General features: G+C 46.4%; 1 protein-coding gene across 1 annotated transcript; it reads right to left on the bottom strand.

Annotated features, from left to right (window-relative positions):
• Window positions 1–872: 872 nt before the first annotated feature.
• On the bottom strand, window positions 873–17,192 carry LOC104529354 (BTB/POZ domain-containing protein 2). Its single transcript, XM_010173641.1, has 8 exons — window positions 17,077–17,192; window positions 13,447–13,603; window positions 9,324–9,429; window positions 8,339–8,536; window positions 5,026–5,218; window positions 3,257–3,344; window positions 2,079–2,225; window positions 873–1,045 (listed from the first exon to the last, which is right to left on the bottom strand). The coding sequence occupies exons 1-8, from the start codon at window positions 17,157–17,159 to the stop codon at window positions 884–886; spliced, it is 1,134 nt and encodes a 377-aa protein (XP_010171943.1). The 5' UTR covers window positions 17,160–17,192; the 3' UTR covers window positions 873–883.
• Window positions 17,193–18,075: the final 883 nt, after the last annotated feature.

The raw sequence follows: 18,075 nt of genomic DNA, 5'->3' as shown, positions 1-18,075 counted from the left end.
GTCTGCTAAGGGGGCAATTAGCACAGTCACGATTAGCGGGGGGTCGCTGCTGCCGAAGGCTGCCCGGGGGGTGTCCCACATCACCCATCGGTTCAAACGCTCCACGGAGTTTGAAAGAAGCACCACCAGGCTCCAGCCTGCACAGCGGGGAGGAAAGAACCTGCCCAGCCAGAGCTGCTGCCCCTTCCCGACTCCGCAGGGTGAAGGATTGTCACAAACCGGTGAGAACAGCATGAAAACGCCGCAGTCTCTCTAGAGGGGCTCTGGTTTTGAGGTCTCCCTCTAAAGTGTAGTTAGTGCTGGAACAGCAAAGCCTCGGGGAAAAGGCCACTTTCTGTAACTTTTTGAAGGCGGCTGCGCGTGCCGTGGCTGGCGGGAGGGAAGGTGCCAGGCACGGGGCTGGCCAAGCCCCAGCGTCGCTGCCGGGCAGGCGTGGCCAACGGTCACACCTCGACTGCTGAGCTAGAGTAGAAGGGGACAGGCCACACAGCCCCTGACTGTGTCTTTTTTGCAGGATTATCTCCTCACAGCAAGTATAACCACAACCAGAGCCACTCGTTTCCATGCTTCTGACTGGTGGAAAAGCATCTACATTCATTAACAGTCAAAAAAAAAAAATGTATGTTGTTAAGAGAGGATTAATCAGTAAAGTGAAAAATGACTAACCACAGACAACCTACAAATGATACTGGTACACCAGTTAGTCTGGTAGGTGATAGCAGCAGAATCACTAGCACAAGGCAAAACATGAGCTTTGAAATGATTTTACTGAGACCTTTGGCTAGTGTGGCTCCAATTGGTGTGGTCAAACTCAGCCAGAAATTTAGTTTGGAAGGTCACGGGGAAGAGAACAGCAGAGTCCAGCGGCAGCTCCGCAGCTGCACTATGTGTAGAAGATGATCTCTGGGATTTGTCCGTCCTCCACCGAAGTGCCGTTGTTATTCCCGGCTGCGTAACAGAACGTGAAGCAGGTTTTGGCTCCTGTTGTTGGTGATTCATGGATCACTTTGCGCAGTCCTTTGGTTCCATAGTGGGAATCTGGACCCTGCCGTGGTCACACAAGAGAAGAACAGATCAAGACGGGGATTGCAGTCCCGCAGGACCCTGCTGCCCAGGCGCGTTCTGGGAGGTCTGGCCTGGAAACAACGAGCTTTGGAGAGCTCAGCACCTCTCTTTTCTTTCTGGTTCTTGCACCTCAGGTATTTTGAGCAAAGTTCTCGTCCTTATCAGAGCTTTACACCACATTTAACCAGGTCTCCACAGTTAAATATCAACTTTTTTATGCCGCTGCAGGCAGGCTCTGGATTACACACCCACAGAACTGACACCTTATCCGTATACAGACCAAAAAATAATCCCATCACTTCACCACAGAATCCCAGACTGGTTTGGGTTGGAAGGGACCTCAAAGCTCATCCAGTCCCAACCCCCCTGCCAGCAGCAGGGACACCTTCCACTAGACCAGGTTGCTCAAAGCCTCACCCAACCTGGCCGAGAACACTTCCAGGGAGGAGCAGCCACAGCTTCTCTGGCCAACCTGGGACACTGTCTCACCACCCTCACACCAAAGAATTTCTTCCTCACATCTCAGCTCCATCTCCCCTCTGCCACTTTCAAGCCATCACCCCTTGTTCTGTCACTCCCTGCCCTTGGCCAAAGTCCCTCCCCACCTTCCTGGAGCCCCTTCAGGTACTGGGAGGCCACTAGAAGGTCTCCCCGGAGCCTTCTCTTCTCCAGGCTGAATAGCCCCGACTCTCTCAGCCTGTCCTCACAGCAGAGCTGCTCCAGCCCTCGCATCATCCTCATAGCCTCCTCTGGACTTGTTCTAGCTGCTCCAGGTCTCTCTTCTGTAGCCTGTTAATTACTGCATGCTTGCAAGACAAGTTAAAAACCAACTCTGAACGCTGGTGGTGAAGGTGCACATTGCAGCACCAGGTGAAGGACTACAGGGTAAGACCTTTGTGACCACACTACAAGCCTTGAAAAATGCAGAACAAGAACCATGTTGCACTGAAGGGCCAAGAGAACTCAGCTTTCACCTGTCTGTGTGAGCCCCTCTCCTCCCCCCAGGACGGTACCTTTAGAGTAGCACATGCTGTATAGTTGACGTTGGGCAAAATCTCAACAGGTTCCTTGAACATGACCCGGAAAGTGTTTGAGGATCCGTCACAGCTGAAGCCCGTGTCGTTCTGCCCCAGGACCGTGTTACTGTCTGTGTGGATGATCTGCAAGACAGGCGTTAAGTTTTAATCTGTGCAGTTAGTTGAACGCTCCCCTGCACCAGCACAGGTGTGTCCCCCCTGAACTGCACTGAATCTGAGGGACTCAACAGTTTGTCCAGCCCCACTGTGGCTGCACTATCCCGTTCCTCATGTCCACCTTCAGGGCTGTGATTGCACTGAACAACTGTGGGCTTGTGCCCCAGAGAGCCCGAGACAATCCCTCCTCACCCTGAAGCCTGGCAGGGACTGCAGGCCGATGTTCTGCGCTTAGGTCTTCACTGGCCTTTCTCCTCCAAGAGTTCAGGGGCACCAGGAGACCCTGACCATTAGGAAAGAAGTGTTTGTGTCACATCAGCCATGCTGTGCTGGGGTCACTTTCCCGGCGATGGCTCTCCTCAAGTGATCCAGACTGGGATGAGGTACGCGGATCCAGAACAAGGCACACAAGATTTCCGTAACCCACCCCAGTCTTTTAATAAAATCCCGATGAACCTCAGGCAGCTGAGTCTCCCTCAATCCTACTCCACATCTCAAACAGGACACTGACAACATGATGCCGCACATGGGCACGGCACAGGCCCAGCACGGACACGGGAATCGCTTTCTCCTCGTCCCTTGTTGGATCGTGGCTGCTCCAATGCATTTTACAGCTCAGAGTAAAAGAGGGTCCAAGTGCTATTGCAGGACCCAAGTGCTGCTGCAGCACCTGCAGGGCAGAACTGTCCTGGCCTGCTGAGTGTGGGGAAACACACACAGCTTCTTCTCAAACTGCGTCACAACTCCCCGAGACGTGTTTTCAAAGGCTGCGCGCGGACTTGGGGAGATGACGCATGCAACGGGAGGTCGCATCAAACTGAAAGCAATAATCCCTCTTATCCCCAGTGCCCCATCTGGCCCTCACTACATCTGCCAACCACCCTGCCTAGAAAACACACACACTCCCTTCTGACTTAAGATTTTGTTGCATGTTCACTAAAATACAGAAGTTAGTCCCCCCCAGCAGCAAAGGTTTTTAACGTAGGACAGAGAATTACCTGTATATTTACTTGGTAATCCGTTGGCCCATGTATGGATCCGTATAATCCAAACCCAACTACAAATATCCTTTTGTTTACTGAGAACCTGCAGGAACAGATGGGGAAAGTCAGACCAACCTGCCACTCCTGCACTGTTTTAGTACAAGGTTGATACACAAATATCTTCACTCACTTCAGTTTTATACCTAGGATTTAATCAAAGATACTACAGTTTAAAATACAAATCTTACTAATAAATGAAATCCTTTAAATAAACTGTAATTTGTACACTGACACCTCTGACTGTTCTAAAGGGCTGGCAATAATTTTGTTTGCTCATGTCCAAGATGAAGCTGCACAGTCCCATCACCAAACTTCAGAGCAGAGGCTCAGAAAGCGTTTCGAGGTTGCGGCACAATATCAGCATCCAAAAAACACCAGGCAGGCAAAGGCAGGGCAGCCCGCAGAGCGTGGAACGGTGCCCACCCGCACGGCAGCAGCAGCCTCTCCAGCAAGGTAACAGCAAAGACCACTTAAAGTGTCATTAGATATTTCACTGCTGAGCACTGGAGGAGAATCGTTAATGTGCTGCTGAGTGTTTGCTGGGTATAGCTGCAGGGTAGCTGCACTCAAGATTTACCCAAGAGTAGATAATAAGATTCAATAGCTCCTGAACGCAGGAAGGATATTCACCCCACTGCCCCACTACAGCTCCATCTTCTCAGAGAGCAGAAAGCCTCAGCACCTGCCAAACTACCAACCTAATTCCTTCACCTGTCCAGCAGCTCTTCCAGCCCTGTGTGTTTCCAGAACAAATATCTGCGGTGGGCTAGAAGCTCTGCAACCAGCAGGAAATATTCAGTGTTGAAAGCACACACAAGCCTTGCCAAAGACTGACCCTGATGCTACCAGCAGTTGAACTTAAAGTCAAATACAAGTTCCAAAAGGTTTCTGAAAGTCAGATTTGAGAGTGTTTCGAACTGGCAGCTCTTCCAATTACAATCTCCTGTAAGGGGACGAATGGTCCACAAGATCCAACTGACAGCTCCATCGATATGCAAGAGAATCAGCAAGAAAAAGGCTTCAGAATTTTAAAGAACTGTATTAATGTGAGTCCTTCCACCCAGCACAAAGACAACTCAGGACATAACCAGGGCTTTCTGATACCTCCTGTCTTGCTCTAACTGCTTGGCCACACAAAGCTTGCCACGTCACACCTCCACGTCTCCATCACCAGGACTGGGCTTTGCTGTTTCTCTACAAGCTTAGGTCTAAAACTAGATATTAGCAGAAAAGCAGGCACAGCAAGCATTTTATCCTAATCCCTCCCTGAAATGGGCAAGATTAAGGGGCTTCAACAAACCACATTTACACTTGTGACAGAGCAGGGAAGTGATCTGATGCAGCACTGGTGAGCTGACATACCCAGGCACAGGAGGAAGCCACGAGCTGCCTGGTGACTCCAACCGCTACGTGCCCGTACAGCTGCAGGAAGCCACTTGAAAAGGAGAGGAGGAACAATCCCCAAGAGGCCTGTGCTGGAGGGGCCACGATTGCTGGAAACCTTTGCCAATAGAGAAGCAAAGTGGCAGCCTGCAGGTGCACATGCAGGTTAAGGCACCAGACAATGCTTTAGCCCAGCAGAAACGCTTTCCCTTCAGGCTTCGCACTCGGGTTTACAGGGTGGGAGTCAGTCGAGCACGTAACCGTGCGGGTTTAGGTCTAGAGTAGGCTCAAAGCTCAGTAAACAAGAATCTATCAGCAGCAGAATTAGCAGAGAAGCTGACCTTATCCTGTCACTAGTCCCACTGTACCCCCAGCGGCTCTCCACCTGCTGGAAACGGCTGATGCTGCACTCCTTCCCCCGCAGGCAGCACCGCGGTCGGTCGATGAACTCCACTCGTGGCTTCGGGTTCACCGTGAAGTGGAGGAACAGGCTCACCACTTCCCGATCCGTCAGGATTCCCGACTGGGCAGGACCTGCAGAGGAACACAAAAGCAGCGGCACCGTCAGCCTCCAGAAACCAGAAGGGATCCTTTTGCCATTGACACGGGGAGGGAAGTTTGACTCGCAGCTAAGAGCGGGACAAACCCACGTCACGCGTGGGACCTCGCTGGTGTGTCAGGAAGTTAAACCCCAGGCAGAACCACGCTGCCTGCCCGTTATCCACACACCAGCTGTGGGCTGCAGAGCCTCTGTACGGAGCACGGACATGAAATGGGGATTAAGGGCACAGCTCTGCAGAGCTGAAATGCATTTGGCTAAAGGGACTGGTTGAAAAACCTCAAACATTCAGCTAATCCTTCCCCAGCTCCCTCAGGAGATGATAATGCCGGTAAGGGACAGGGATTTTCATACATCTACACGGGTATTTTATAACATTACTATTAAGACACCATGAAAGCCCATGAGGGGTAGTGGGAGGGAGTGTCACCTGGTTACCATCAACTTAGAAAATACAGGAGTATTTTTCAGTTAACACAAAGGTGGTTCAGTTCATGCCCTGCTTTGATTCCCCCCTTCCCTCAGGCATTTAATCCCTGCTTTGGGTTTGTTTGGGGTTTTCTTTAATACCTTTATTGCAGAACCTAGCTATTTTAGCAAGAGTTGAAACACATTCTCATCTTTTCTCCAGTAACTAGATTACTTTTTTTCCCTCAAAGTGATGCTACACTCAAGCTTTGGAAACTACTTTAAATACTTTCAGAAGTGGAACTGGGTAAAAATTAGTCTTTTAGCAAAAAAGTCAAAAGCTGTTCTATTTGCAAGAGGTTTGAAGAGAAACAACACTGGAGAAACAACAGCATTGAGTGCTCTTTAATGTGGGAACCAAAGGCCGAGCTACTTGTTGGTCCAAAACAACTTGTAGTTGGTTAAATTCAGCTGGATGTTACGTGGTCATAACACGGTCCAAGGCTGCAATAGGTAGAGATGAAAGAATATAAGGAAGTCAACTGTTAGCAGATAAATGAGCTTATGGATACTTTGCTCAGCAAAAATTAGCTGTCAGTGATCGTGTCTAAACTTATCCTGGGTTGTTGCAGCTCGAGTCTCAAATGTTTCAAATTATTTGTTCCAGTTAAAACATCTTCATGCAAAACTCCATCTACAGCACCAGATTATACAATAAACTGATGAAACCACTGCCTGTAAAAATCCCTGGCTTTTTTCTTTTTTGCTTTGAGGGGGGCAGAAGGGAACGGTTTCCCTCTCCTACCTCTGCTGTGATCACCAAAGAAATCAGAGTCACTCAGAAACTCAGAAAAAGGACAAAACTGATGCAATTCCAGAGTAGTCCTTTGTTTAAGGAACAGCTGATCAGCGCAGCCTCTCAGGTTTGGGGTTTCTTTTGTTCATCTTGTAGGTTTAAGTGGATGGAGAAAACTGAATTCAGAGTTTCTCTCAAATCAAGACCAACCAAAGATCCCAGTTGAACGGGCAGTTGTGACAGACAGCATGGGGTGGGACACTGACGTTTACAGCAAAAAGACTTCAACCCAAATATGCCCAAATTAACACATTCTTCCCCGTGAGACAGAATGATACAAGATCTGAGGAAGAGTTGGAAGAAACATGATCTACAGTAATTAAAAACAAAAAAAAAAGCAAAGCTTGGTATCCACAGACTGCTCTGATGGCTGCAGTGCTATCCAGGAGGATGCTCTCTCCCATCAGCCCGAATCATGAGCTGTGATCTGCTCCAAAGCTGCTGTTTGGCACGATCCACACCCAGAACAGTGTGTTGTGTTTTCACCCGGTGCCAAAACAAAGGGAAGTTACCCAAGTTGGGATGAACGGATCTCTGCTTCCCTAAAGCAAGCTGTTTCTAAAAAGATTAACGTCCCTAAGGCCACACTGCAGCTGCAACAGGCAAACCAGAAAGCGGGTACCAAGTTTTAAGCACAGATTTACTTCTGGCCAATATCCCTCTTCATCTTTACAGACACACATTAACTGTCGATAAGCTGACGCCATCTCTGCCTTGAGAAGTGATTTGCAAAGGAAATGGTGTCAGTGACCCTTTTTTTGCTTCTTTGGACACACAACTGCAGCCTAAAACAAGTTTCCTTTTTGAAAGTGGCTCCACGGTGTCTTTGAGCATGAGAACTACTTGAGCTGATTGCCAGTTTTCAGTCCCTGGAGAAGCACCAGAGTATGAAGTCAAAGACAACAGGCAGTGAAAACAAAACAAAACAAAACAAATCCTTAGTCAAAACTGTTAAATGATTTAGACATCTTTGTAGATCAAGATCTTAACATAAACTTGAAAAATGCTTTGAGACACAGACTAAACACCAGCAATCCTTCAGCTCAAAGAACATCTTCACTGTTTTTTCTGTTACGGGGCTCTGCTCTGAATGGCATCAGCAAGACACGAGCACGGTACTACAGGTGGCAGCAAACAGAAGATGGGGAGAAACATCCTCACGTCTCTTTGGGAGCAGCCTACAATCAACAGCAATTATCACAGAATCACAGAATGTTGGGGATTGGAAAGGACCTCAAAAGATCATCCAGTCCAACCCCCCTGCCAGAGCAGGAACCTAAATGAGATCACACAGGAAGGCGTCCAGGCGGGTTTTGAATGTCTCCAGAGAAGGAGACTCCACACCCTCCCTGGGCAGCCTGTCCCAGGGCTCTGTCACCCTCACTGGAAAGAAGTTTCTCCTCAAGTTTAAGCAGAACCTCCTGTGTTCCAGCTCGCACCCATTGCCCCTAATTATGTGCAACTCCATCAGCTTTGTGTAGTTTAAAGGCTTGGGATAGTTACAAAGGAAAGCATGTGAACCCCTGTTTGGATCTTTGCTCTCAGTTGAATGAGTAAGTAACTATCTAAACATACTATGAGTACAATCAGCTATGATCTGACCTGCTCCCACCTGATGGAGCACTGCAGTCTTTAAAATAAGAGTCAGTGAGCAGGGATGAAAACAGCATTTACACACAGTAGAGTCTGTAGATCAGTGGGAATGTGGGGATAATCTTGAATTTAAATTACTACAGGATACACAGAGAAAAATCCATTTTCACATACGCAATCCTCTGTAGTTCAGAGGAAGCAAAGCCCAGGGGTGCCAGAAACACCTTTGTTCAGTTACCTGCTGCAAACTCCTCAATAGTCATCAGTGGGAAGCGGATAAGAGAAAGCGCTTTGCCCAGCACTTTCCGCTTGTTCTCTGGAATCACCTGAAGTTGCTGCCGTTGACACTCAGCCTCTGACCAGCGAACCACTGCATTAAACAAACGAACCTCCCGGATCCCCAGGGTATCCCTCTCCAGCACCGCAACCAGGGTGTCTGCAAGGCAGGACAGATAGTGACAACTTTAGGTACTAACCCAAATCACCCCATGTGACCTAGCCAGAAGTACCCTGTGTACAGCCAAGGGAAGTTAAAAAGAGAAGCAACTGAAAAAAACCCAGCATCTCCCAAAAGTGCTGCCTGCAGCCTCTGAGGAAGATGTATCTGCACGTTCCATAAGCAAATAACTCACTGGAGCAGCAAACAGTGCCCATTTAATTGGCATGTTAATGGAACTGCAGTAGAATGAATTGCAACTTGCTTGACATCAAATTTGGATGAAGCAAGCAGCGTGAAAACCAGAAGGTTACTCGTGCCTTACCTCCACCGTCCATCTCCTTAGAAAAAGGTTAAAGTTTGAATTTTAATGGGTATTAACTGTGCTAGCAAGCTTAGAAACTGCATATTATAATTAAAATAGCCGGTTCTTGCTTCCAAAAATGCAACACCTTGTTAACTCCAAAACCCGACGAAGACTCGGGGAACAATGCCAACTGCACAAAAGAAGGCAAGTTACACCCACCCAAAACCTGCCAACATCAACAGAGGAAACGGGCTTTGTATCGTGCCCAGAAAAATCCAGTTGCACCAAAGTAAGCAGATTCCAGGATACTCCTGCATGCTCTTTTGCAAATGCCTTGTCTCTAGCCACCGAGTGCCAGAGACTGTTTGTTCAACAGAACAGCAAAGCCACGGAAGAGAAGTGCCAAGTATTAACCTGTGATAACTTCAGAGGCTTGCTCGTTATGAAAGCATGTAGAGAGAGGAGGGAAAAAAAGCTCACCCAGATCAATGTCTGTAAACCCCTCCGCATTGATGGCATCTGACGTGTTCTTGTCTATGTTCTCTAGGCAGAGGCTGGCCAGCTGAGGCTCATCAAAAAGTCTTGCCTGGTAATGAAGAAGCAGTCATTAGCACAAAAGATATTTTACAGTTTACAGCAGGTAAGGACCCCCCCTTCTCTCCCAGAGCCCATCTTCATTAGCCATACTCTGCCTGGCTGCACCATGAATTCACTGGGCTGCAGCGGCCTTTCACAAGCAGTTAAGCATGACAAGGCAAACACTAGAAAAATCCGCGTCTGGCATCAGCTCTCTTTTAGCTGTGCATGTCTTCAGGCACGTCTTTGTTTCAACATCACACCAGTTAACATGGCTATCGTGCTTTCTAGCACCATACTGGCCATGTCAGCTGAACACAGGTAATTTTTACTACAACATTTTTATATTTAGAAGAAAGCTTTGCCCACGGACTCCAGGCCTGCTTGCTGTAAAAATATGAGGAGATGGTTCCTTCTGTAAGAACATAGTCACAGTGATCTCATGTATTAGCAAAAACATCTTAGAATCCCAGACTGGTTTAGGTTGGAAGGGCCTTTAACCCTCTTCCAGCCCCACCCCCCCTGCCAGCAGCAGGGACACCTTCCACTAGACCAGGTTGCTCAAAGCCTCATCCAGCCTGGCCGAGAACACTTCCAGGGAGGAGCAGCCACAGCTTCTCTGGCCAAACTGGGACACTGTCTCACCACCCTCACAGTGAAGAACTTCTTCCTAATATCTCATCTAAACCTCCCCTCTTTTAGCTTAAAGCCATTTCTCCTTGTTTTGTTATTAACTGCCCTCTTAGCAGGCAGAGTGCCTGTGTCCCAGGGAGATGGGCAGAACCCCATGGGGTACTCGGCCTGCTTAGTGCACTTGCATGTTTTGCACAGAAACAGCTACTCTAATCCAGTTACCTTAAGGAACTGCCCCCCAAATAGGTTACTCTTCCAAACAAAGCCTGCACACAGCTTGAAGAGTTGCTCAGAATCTCTCTGCCCAACTTAAGTGCAGTCTCGTAACAATTTCACTACCACTTCAGATCCCTCTGGACCACCAAGACGTGTTACCAATCCTGTCCTTAGCATAAGCAGAAACGAGGTGGGAACACACAAAAGCCACTGAGACAACCTCTTATCTTCAGTGCTTCGGTTTTGCTGTTTAGGAAGGAATTGCCTTAACATCACATCTAACATGAGCGCAAGGGGACACCTGGACTTGAACTCACTGCCACAGGTAAAGTTTAAAAATCATGTTTTGGGTTGAGAATTCAGTCACTCATGAAGCCAGCACTACCGAGCATCTTCTGCTTCACCCTTGTTTGTGGGCTGTATTGCTCAGTGAGGCCAACCTTCGAGGCTGAGACCTCAAGTGCAGGGAGCTGAAACAACTCTCCATTTTCTAAGGGACCAGGGAAGCTTCAGCAGTTGTCACCTGCTGCTGGGGCTGGAGGACAGCCAGCACCTCGCACTCTTGGCATCCAAGAGCTGTGGCTGACTCAGACTTTACTACTGTAGTGGCTCTCTCTTGACACGTGAAGGACTTACGTTACACTCAGAGTTCTCCTCTAGAGCAGCTTTAGGCAAGCTATTCCTTCCTTGTTGATCAAAGTGACATTTGCGTGTACATCTGGCATGAAAGAGGATCACGGTTCACTGTGAAGCACAATCAATTAGCAGAGCTATTTGCCACTGATATTTCTGCCAGAGATTAGCAGTTGCTTGAAACGCTGTCAATGACATAGTTGCTGGACCAGCAGGATTCAGTAATGATGCATGCAAAGGAGGTTTGGGGCTCTACGATCTTAGGTCCACAACCTTAAGCCTGTTGGGAAATGTTCTGTACGAGATACATCTCAGGTCTGTAATTGACTGTACAAATTGTCAATTTTTTGCAGTAAAAGCAGAAAACAGAGGCCAATTTTCACACTGAAGGACTAAAACCAAGAGCATTTTGAGAACAGAACATTAAGTGAGGTGCCTCATGCAGCCAGTCAGTGAGATACAGATATGCTTCTCAAAGAACACCAGCCTCAACCATTTCAGACTTGATATACTGCAATAGTGAACATAAACTCGATGCGACTCACCAGTGATAATTAATCATAATGGATAAGCCACAAACAAAAGGAACCAGGAAAGTCTGTCTCCACCTGGCATTTTAGTTGCCCCAGTGCAGCTGACAGAGTACAAGGCAGTATCTTGCTTTTGATATCTGAAAAACTAGGACACCTTCCTCTTTTGCCAAAGAAGGACCTTTGTGACCTGTAAGGAAGTCACTGCAAACCTAAATGACACCTTGCCAAAGCTGCAAAGTCAGGCTGCAGAGACCTAGCAAGCCACAAAAATCCCTGCATAACGAATACCACCAAAAAGCTGACACCTCTAATCCTCAGGAGCCTAAAATGCCTCTTCAAAACTGCAGCTTGCGGGAAAGATCTCTCCTGAGCTCTTAGATAACAGCTCCTGATCTTTCAGACCGCAGGCTGCCGAACCCAAAGAACGGAAGAGCCGCAGCCAAAGAGTCACAATTGTCCTACCATGCATCAGATGGGAGTGCAGATTTGGTTACCATCACCCAAGTCCTGAATTTTCCCTGGAGAAGTGCAGTGTGGTTCCCTCCACGCCTCAGAGGCTGCCTCACCCGTTCACAGCATGTGGAAAAAGGCCAAGTTAAAAAGAGTGTAAGGAGGGACAGGGTATTTTGCAGCAATAGCTGAATCCCAGCAGTGACAAGCATCTACAACAGCAATGTAACGTGGAACTCCTTTGAGAACTTGATTCAAATATTTAAACTCAAATAAAATCCCAGCCTAACCGCAGCTCAACAGTGACTGCTTCAGGCCAACACTGCTTCAATTTCTGCAAGAAAACTGCTGGGGTAGATACTGCCACTGCTGCAGTAACTACAGTCAGAGCCTGAAAGACACTTGTACTCCTGACAAGGAGGAAAAAAGCCCACAGCCACATATGCTGGGCAAGACAGGACAACCCCTCAGAGCCAGACCACCTTAGTGCACTGGTTCCCAAGTCAGGGCAGCTGTGAAAACTCCTCTGCAAGGTTTGTTTAACATCAGAAATCACAGCAGCTTTCCTGAGCTGGCTGATTGGTAACTTTCCTGGCAGAGCGAGTCAAAAGTATGGCCATTCCCTAAAGGAAAAACTCACACACAGAATGCTTATTTGTTTCTTCTTCCTACATCACCCAGAACAGGGTGTCCCTGGCAATGCCACAGACACTGCAACACACAGGTGACAGCACGGTGGAAGTCCCTGATGTGTCAGTGGCAGGGATCAGAAAGAAAAGATGGGGCTAAGAAACAAGAAAGATAGTGATGTTAATTTAATTAACCTGCTTGCAAAGTCTAATCTTCTCCAAAATAAGCAGAAGCTGTAAACACTGCCTTCTAGTTTGCTGCTTGGAAGAGTCAAACGGAAGATGGAGGAGTCCAGCCCTCACAGATCAGATCAGACAGAGGGGCACAAGGATGCACAACTGGCCTCACAAAGAGTCAAGAAACACAGCTGCACTGAAACTGCAGGTTTGTGTGCCTTCAGCACAGTGGAAGGTGAGGAAGAGGCTGAGGAAGAGATTGCTTTGTTCCTCTCCTAGGAAAGTAAATGAAGTGCTCATGAAAAAGTTGCATTTTCAGTCTTTCACCCCCATTTCAGGTAAACTATTGCAAAAAAGCTCTTCAGAGAATGTCTGACCAGCTAGATGCAGCAAGCTTTGCACAGAGAAAGCTTCTTACACCAGTCCTGAGTCTGAACAAGTGAAAATCCTCTCAGTTCACTTTTCTTCTTGGCAGAAAAAAATTTTTCCACCCTGTTAATTCCTTTCCCAGATCACAGTCTGGAAGGAATCACCTGCCACACCAAAACGGAAAGCAGATCTGAAATGGTAGCAATATTTGGTGTATTTTATTGTTCTTTCTAAGAACCTGCTCATCAGCACTAAACTCCTGTAAGGAAGAATTCCAAATGACACAGAGCAGTTCCATTTTGGGTGATCAGCTCCATAACACTCAGAAAACTTCTGTTTCCCCATCGTGATGGACTTTGCTCTTAATCCAAACGACTGCAAACTCACCTGTGTTAACAGCATGAATGCATTGTCTGCTCGGAGGTTTTTTTTAAGAAACTCCACACAATGAGCTTCAAGGGCTGGAACTGCATATTTTTTAGCTGTGTAAAGTGTTGTCATAACAGTCTCTGGTCCAATCTGAACTTCGTCTGAATACAGAAATCTGAAAATATGGAAACAAACATTGCTCTGGTGAAGCCAATTAAGATAACAGGGTAAAAACCCCTTGCAATTCATAAAAACCATGTTTGTGCTTCTGCCCATCATCCCTGTCATCATGGCCCATTTCCTATACTCAAGAGATGGAAAGATTTTCACAACCTTTGCAGTGACTCTGGTTTACCAAGAAGCTCTTTAAAAAAAACAAAACAAAACACAAAAACAAAACAAAAACCAACCAAACACACCCCACACTTTCCAGTATAACTTTTAATGAATTAAATAGCTGGGATATCTTGGCATATCTGCTGAAGCAGCTCGAACTGCCTAGCACCCCACAACCAGGGAGCTGTTCAGCCTGCCACTTACACTAGGCTAGAACAGTCTCTGGTCAAGGGTACTCCTTAAAATTAACGTTTTTTTGCTGTTCAATTAGACCAAACAAGGACCAAAATTCAACCCTCCCTGCCTATTCCATTTTACATACGAATTCAAAATTGATCAGAAGCACTCAGACTTACACACCCACTGCAGATGAGGTGTTTTATCCATACCCCACCTTCCCCTCATCACTTGATAGACTGAACCATTTCATTTCATTACACAGATGTTAAAATACCCCCCACAATATAACTTCAGCATAAAGCAAGAGTTAATTGCAATGAAAAAACAAGGATTGCCACGCTGCCAGCAAAGCATCAGCCTTGGCTGTTGAGCCAAAACAAGGAAGTACATTCATACCACATGGAAAAACAAAGGTCTTCATAGGAAGCCTGACCGAGCCTCCTCGTACCCGAGCACGCTGATTAGAGACAACAGGAACAGACAGGCTGAGTTCAGTAAAACCAGTTACACACTCAATGTTAGTCCTAATCCCATCTAGAGTTTTTGTTGACTGTTTTTTTTTCCTTTAACCACTTGAGCATTTGCCAATCAGGATCTGAAAGGCACGAAGCACAGAGGAGTGACATTGTGTTAACTGTGCTCAGCACTCCTATTCCACAGGATATTTTGGAAAGTCCAGCAATTCCTTCTCCTGCATTCTCTCCAGTGTGGAAATTCTTCTCCTCCACTGTGATTTCTACAGAAATTCTCCAGAATTTCTGGAGAAATCACATGGAATTTCTCCAGAAATTCTTCTCCAGTGTGGCCACTGTTCCTGGAGGCTTCACGCAGCAGCAGGGCTCTCCTCAGGGGATGTCAGGCAGTGTCCCTGTCTGGAGGGACGTGCTGCAGAGCAGCAGTGGAGCTCCTGATCCTCCAGCTAGAGAGGGCTGGGATGCAATTCAGGGAACCATAAACAGGGGGATTCAGAGGAAGGGAAGCGCTCTGTGCTGTTGAAAGCAGGCTTTTGTGCTGCTCTAAAGCATCTGTTAATAACAGCATCAAGCCACCGGCTCATGAATATATTTTGCACACTTCCCTTTACCAGTCCTATTTTCACTAAGTAATCCTTTTTATTACAAGATTAAAAGAACACAGTTGCTTTAAAAACAACTAGTTCTATTTACTGCAATTTATTTATTTTTATGATAGGCCAAACAGTGTGTGCCAAGAGGTACAACAAGAGAGGCTCAAACTGTGGAAACTGTAGTATCAATTTAAAAGATTTAGATTATAACCCCAGACAATCAAAAGTGTTCTTTGGGTTACCATGAAAATAATAATAATAGATAACTTACACAATTACAGCAGACCTATTAAAGGCCACAAGCCCACAAACACAGTCACAACCTATCATCCAGAAGGGACCTTGTGCTGAACATTCTGGATGGGCACTTTGTCCCTTGATAAGCTCCTGATCCTACAGCATTAGGTCATGGCTTGGACCAAATCCAGAGCCATATGTAAGGATCAGCTGCCATTTCAGATCAGTGTTTGGAGGGACTGGGTTTACTCCAGGAAGGTTTACACCAAGTACTTGGTCAGCTTCCTACTAGAACGCAGCACCCAAACTTCCTTTGGCACATTTAAGCTCTGGGCATTTGAAAAGCAACAGTTTGATTCTAGATTTAAGCATCTAAGGTATCACTGGACGATGTGCAGAGCTACTGTAACATAACTGCAAGCTTTAGAGGCACTGTGATAATCCACACACAATTTATATCTATAGAAAATACAAACATTTCTGTTGAAACCCACCTCAACTCATCACCTTGGTCTTTTCAGATGATGGTTCTCTTCCAATATCATATTGTTTATACAATATGTATAAACATCTAACATATATGGCATATAAACATATATATGTTTATACAATGCTGAAATCTCAGCACTGGCAGGGAAACAACATGACTTTGCCTCTAAAGCACTCACTAAGTTTTAAAGATAAGATACTAACTCTGCACTCCAGAGAGATCTACCTGGCTGATAGAGAGTCGTACACCAATTACAGGGATTCCCTTTGTGCTGGTGTCTGGTTTAAAATGAGCCAAAGGGGAGGGGGCAAGGAGCTCCCTATTATTTCTGGCCTTTCATTCCAGAAAAGATCAATTTTAACATCTTTTAAGATAGCACAGTCATGACCGAAGCGCTTTTTGAAGGTAAAGTAAAAAGTGTGCCAAAGTTATATATAGTCATTGCTCCCAATAGGAAGCAAGAAGGGAACATGTCAAGAGCACAGGACTGGAAACCCCTGGAAGCAGGTTACAGAAATCCTATAGAAAAGGGACAATGACTTTCCAGCATACATTCAGGAGTGCTGCTGGACTCTATACTGTACCAGCCGAGCTTAAAGAAATGGGTGAATAGGACGTTACAGCCCCTTCCTCCTCCCTCCCCCAGCACGCCAACTTACAACACATTGTAAATGTAAATTCAAAACCAGCTCTCCAAAAGAGGAATAAAACACACACACCAGGAGAGACACCTCACAGAAAGGCTGACACTGATTTCACACCCTTGCTTACCTGTTATAACTTGCTCATTCACCCATAACCTAAATGAGCTCCAAGTATTTGTAACTTATAGAGCTTTACTTTTCCCCATTTCTCTCAAATAGCATTTGCATCAAATGAAATCAATTCACGAATGAGAATTTACAAGACAATGTCTGAACAGGTGAGTATCAACTTAAGGACAAGTAAGGCCAGCACGTGCACTTAAACCAGAACACCCCCCTCTTGCTGCGTTTGCGTGGTGGAACTGTAGATAACTACATATTTACAAAATTATAAACTATGCAGGTTAGTTTTGCTCACACTGCAGATCAGCAGCAGGAGGGCATATTCATTTAACTACTGCTACACCAAAACATGGAGCCAGTCAGATATATTTTTGTGCAGTAGCTACGCTAGACTTTTACCCAGGAGAAGAGGGATTTGACACCAGCATTTAAACACCCTTGAACAGGCCAACAAAGAGGCATTTTATTTAGAAACTTAACTATCTCCACTGTATCAGTGCTTTCATTAAAAATATCCTTCTCTACAATAAATCTGTTGGTTCCAGTTATACCGTACATTAGAAGCAGCTTACTTCAGCAGAGCTAGGAAGGCAGCAGGCTCCACATCAGGCAGCTCAATCTCTGTAGAAGTTGTGGCCATTCCACCATTGAACATCGCATCGAAGACCGCGCTGCCCACAGCCAGCACAAACCTAGTGTTAAAAAACAAACAGGCAAAAAAACCAAACCAACCTTATATTGAATCATATTCACTTCCAAAAAATAAAAATAAAAATGCCAGGCTAGTTGCTATTCCCCAAAGCCACCCCCAGGGAAAACAAATCGTTCCTAAAGTTAAAGCAAAAATGTTTTGCAACAGAAGGGAGTGTCAGGCTGTCTGTTGGGTTCCTGTAAAAACACCAAAGTTGCAACTTCATTTTGAGCCCTGTCCCAGCAGCACACAACATAGGAACGGTTCCCTGAAGACAAGATTTTGTGCATCACAGAACAGAATATACGTGGCTGCTTTGCAAAATCCTTGTTAGGAGCCTTGTAGGACCACTGATGAGGTTGAGAAGCTGAGGAACTACAAAGTTAAGGAATTTAAGTTCTTCCAGTGAACAGAGCCCAAGTTTTGGTGCAATTCTCCCCAGTCATGTACGGAAAACACTTACGGAAAACTTGTCACTACACACAACCCATAGAATCATGGAATGTTGTGAGTTAGAAGGGACCCACAAGGATCACTGAGTCCAACTCCTGTCCCTGCACAGGACAATCCCAACATTCAGACCATGTGTCTGAGGGCCTTGGCCAAATGCTTCTGGAATCTTGTCAGGCTTGGTGCCATCCTCCTCCCTTCTCCACAGACACCAGGAAGACATCCTTGGTGACAGCAGGGCAAGCTCTCAAACACACAAATTGCACCAGCAGCATCGCTGGGAGCTGCAGACCCCAGCACGGGATCTGCCTTCCCTGGGCACGCTGCCGTCTCCTTCCCTGTAGAACCTGCTTTGGGCTTAGCCTAGAAGGCAGAGAAAACCTCTCTTGAAGCAAACTAGCACTGTTAGGTGCACACAAACCCTTTTTGA

This window comes from Antrostomus carolinensis, unplaced genomic scaffold, assembly GCF_000700745.2.
Source record: "Antrostomus carolinensis isolate BGI_N321 unplaced genomic scaffold, ASM70074v2 scaffold29638, whole genome shotgun sequence".
NCBI classification, from domain to species: domain Eukaryota; kingdom Metazoa; phylum Chordata; class Aves; order Caprimulgiformes; family Caprimulgidae; genus Antrostomus; species Antrostomus carolinensis.
This window is presented reverse-complemented; position numbering and strand designations above follow the sequence as displayed.